We start from the raw sequence: 2,500 nt of genomic DNA, 5'->3' as shown, positions 1-2,500 counted from the left end.
TACTAATATCCTTGAAGGGGAAGGATTTCCAGGGAACTTACTGAAAGCATTTTGAGAAAAACTAGCAGAGCGTGGATCTTGCGGCAGGCGTGGATCTTGCGGCAGGCGTGGATCTTGCGGCAGGCGTGGATCTTGCGGCAGGCGTGGCGCTGATCACGAATGATTTCCCCCGGTTACGTGCACCGCTCACTCAGAGAGTACAACAAATCACAACTCCTTCTGCCACCAGTTAACACTTGTCCGATTTGAGTGATTAAACTTGGTGATGCGTGTCCACCATGGCAGAATAGCCGGCCTACACTCAACGTCGAGGCTCACCCCTGAACGGCCAATTGGCTGCTATACTGGAGTGTGCTCAGCCACCCGTGCGACTGTACCTCAGCGAGAGGGAAGGGGAGGGACTGCCGTGTCAAAACTGCATCACAATTGCCAGAGTGTCCGACGCTATTGAGCAGCAATGTTCCCGTTCTCATCATCAGCGTAGGCAGTCTGCAACCTGTAATTAACTGAGAAAATACCAGAAAGGCCTCCTGTACGATGCCCTGTGTGGAGTTCGCTGGCCAGATTATCTGGTCATTATCATATTGCTGTGTGTGGGAGCTTGCTGTGAGCATATTGGCTGCCGCATTTCCAACATTGCAACCGTGACTACACCCCAAAAGTATTTCATTATCGGGTCATAGCAAAGCGCTTTACAGCCAATCAGTTTTTTTGTTATGCTGATCGTGGAATCTTTTACATCCACCCGAGAGAGCAGACAGGGCCTCGGTTTAACGTCTCATCCGAAAGACGGCACCTCCGACAGTGCAGCGCTCCCTTAGCATTGCACTGGGAGTGTCAGCCTAGATTTTGTTTGTGCTCAAGTACCTGGAGTGGGACTTGAACCCACAACCTTCTGACTCAGGCGAGAGTGCTGCCCACTGAGCCACTGTTGACACTCAGGCAGACATCACCACCACCATAGGCAGTCCCTCGAAATCGAGCAAGACTTGCTTCTACTCTAAAAGTGAGTTCTCAGGTGACTGTACAGTCCAATACGGGAATTACAGTCTCTGTCACAGGTGGGACAGACAGTGGTTGAGGGAAAGGGAGGGTGGGACAGGTTTGCCGCATGCTCCTTCCGCTGCCTGCGCTTGCTTTCTGCATGCTCTCGGCGACAAGACTCGAGGTGCTCAGCGCCCTCCCGGATGCTCTTCCTCCACTTAGGGCGGTCTTTGGCCGGCGACTCCCAGGTGTCGGTGGGGATGTTGCACTTTATCAAGAAGGCTTTGAGAGTGTCCTTGAAACGTTTCCTCTGCGCTCAGCCACACGATAATCTGAAAGGCCCTGCACAGGCCGCTCACCGGCCTTCACATTGAGTACCGCGCGTGTGCAGAAATGCAAAAGAAACCAGCCGGACAGAATAAAGCGCAGCTTGGAGACAGAATTGCTGAGCAGTTGTGCTTTATAGATAAAAGGCCGTCAATCCTGCTGTGGGACTGGAACCGCTGAGGGCTCAGAGCTGGATCCCAAGCCCGAGTTGGAACCCGAGCTTGGGCAGCAGCTACAGGAGAATTTAAGCAAACAGCTAACCAGGGTAAAGGGTGGTTCACAAGGACTAGGGGGCCAAAACTGCCCCCCCGCCCGTAACGGGGCGCTCCCACCCCGTTGTGCGTGTTTTCACCGCCGCGGTGGATGAGGTCGACTTGAGCGACATTCCGCGCTTTGTTTTTTTTCCCACTTGGATCCGGAAGTCCCTCGTAATGGGGGCAGGGGCAACACCAGAGGGACGGAAGTTGGGGGCGGTGCGGAGTGACTGCCGCGACGACATCACGGCGCCGCGTCACCATGGCTCCCCCCCTTCACATAAAGGGGAGAGACTTCGCAATTTCAAAACTTCAGCCCGCTGGGGCACCAGGGAGGGTTTCGGCCGGGCCAGTGGCCTGGCTCCCTAGAGAGGGCGACAGGCTGCTTGTTGGTGGCCCGGCCAAACCCGGGGTCAGAATTGTCGTGCTGACATGGCGCTTGGCCGCCAAAAAAAAAAACATGGGCGGCAACGGCAGTGCGCCCTCCCCTTTAAGGGAAGCTGCACCGACATTGCAGAAGGCCGCAGCCTCACTGGACCACCGGGGAAAACAGGTTTTGGCACCACCGGGCGGGCCGAAGATTTTCCAGAGGGGAATGTCACCGTCGGGAGGTAGGAGCAGATCGATGATGACGCACTTAACGTGGATCGGCAATAGCGGAGCGCTGGGGGGGGGGGACCGGGTTAACACGGGAGCAGAATTTTAATAATGGGGCCCATTACACTCCACAGCATGGCCGCCATTTCCCGGCCTCAATGAAAGGGGCAATTTCGGCCCCGAGGACTCCGGTATGGGCCTCACTATCCATCAAGCAGCAGTCCAGCTGCATACTTACGATTCTTGTGGAACAGAACCTTGATCTCCCCGATCGTGGCATTTGGCTCCACCTGTTTAAAAGACACACAGACACACGTTCAATAGTTAGAGCAAAAGAA

At 55.1% G+C, this 2,500-nt stretch overlaps 1 protein-coding gene across 1 annotated transcript in view; it reads right to left on the bottom strand.

Moving 5' to 3' along the window:
• LOC139237852 (very-long-chain enoyl-CoA reductase-like) overlaps positions 1-2,470 on the bottom strand; it is a gene marked incomplete at its 5' end in the record, with an annotated part of 42,469 nt that extends 39,999 nt beyond the window's left edge. The window contains one exon of the mRNA XM_070867076.1: positions 2,401-2,470. Within this exon, the coding sequence (XP_070723177.1) occupies positions 2,401-2,470 (70 nt within the window). The remainder of the gene's footprint in view (positions 1-2,400) is intronic.
• Positions 2,471-2,500: the final 30 nt, after the last annotated feature.

Source organism: Pristiophorus japonicus, chromosome 24 (assembly GCF_044704955.1).
Source record: "Pristiophorus japonicus isolate sPriJap1 chromosome 24, sPriJap1.hap1, whole genome shotgun sequence".
Taxonomy (NCBI): Eukaryota; Metazoa; Chordata; class Chondrichthyes; family Pristiophoridae; genus Pristiophorus; species Pristiophorus japonicus.
Note: the sequence above shows the minus strand (reverse complement) of the source record. Positions and strands in the feature narration are given on the sequence as shown.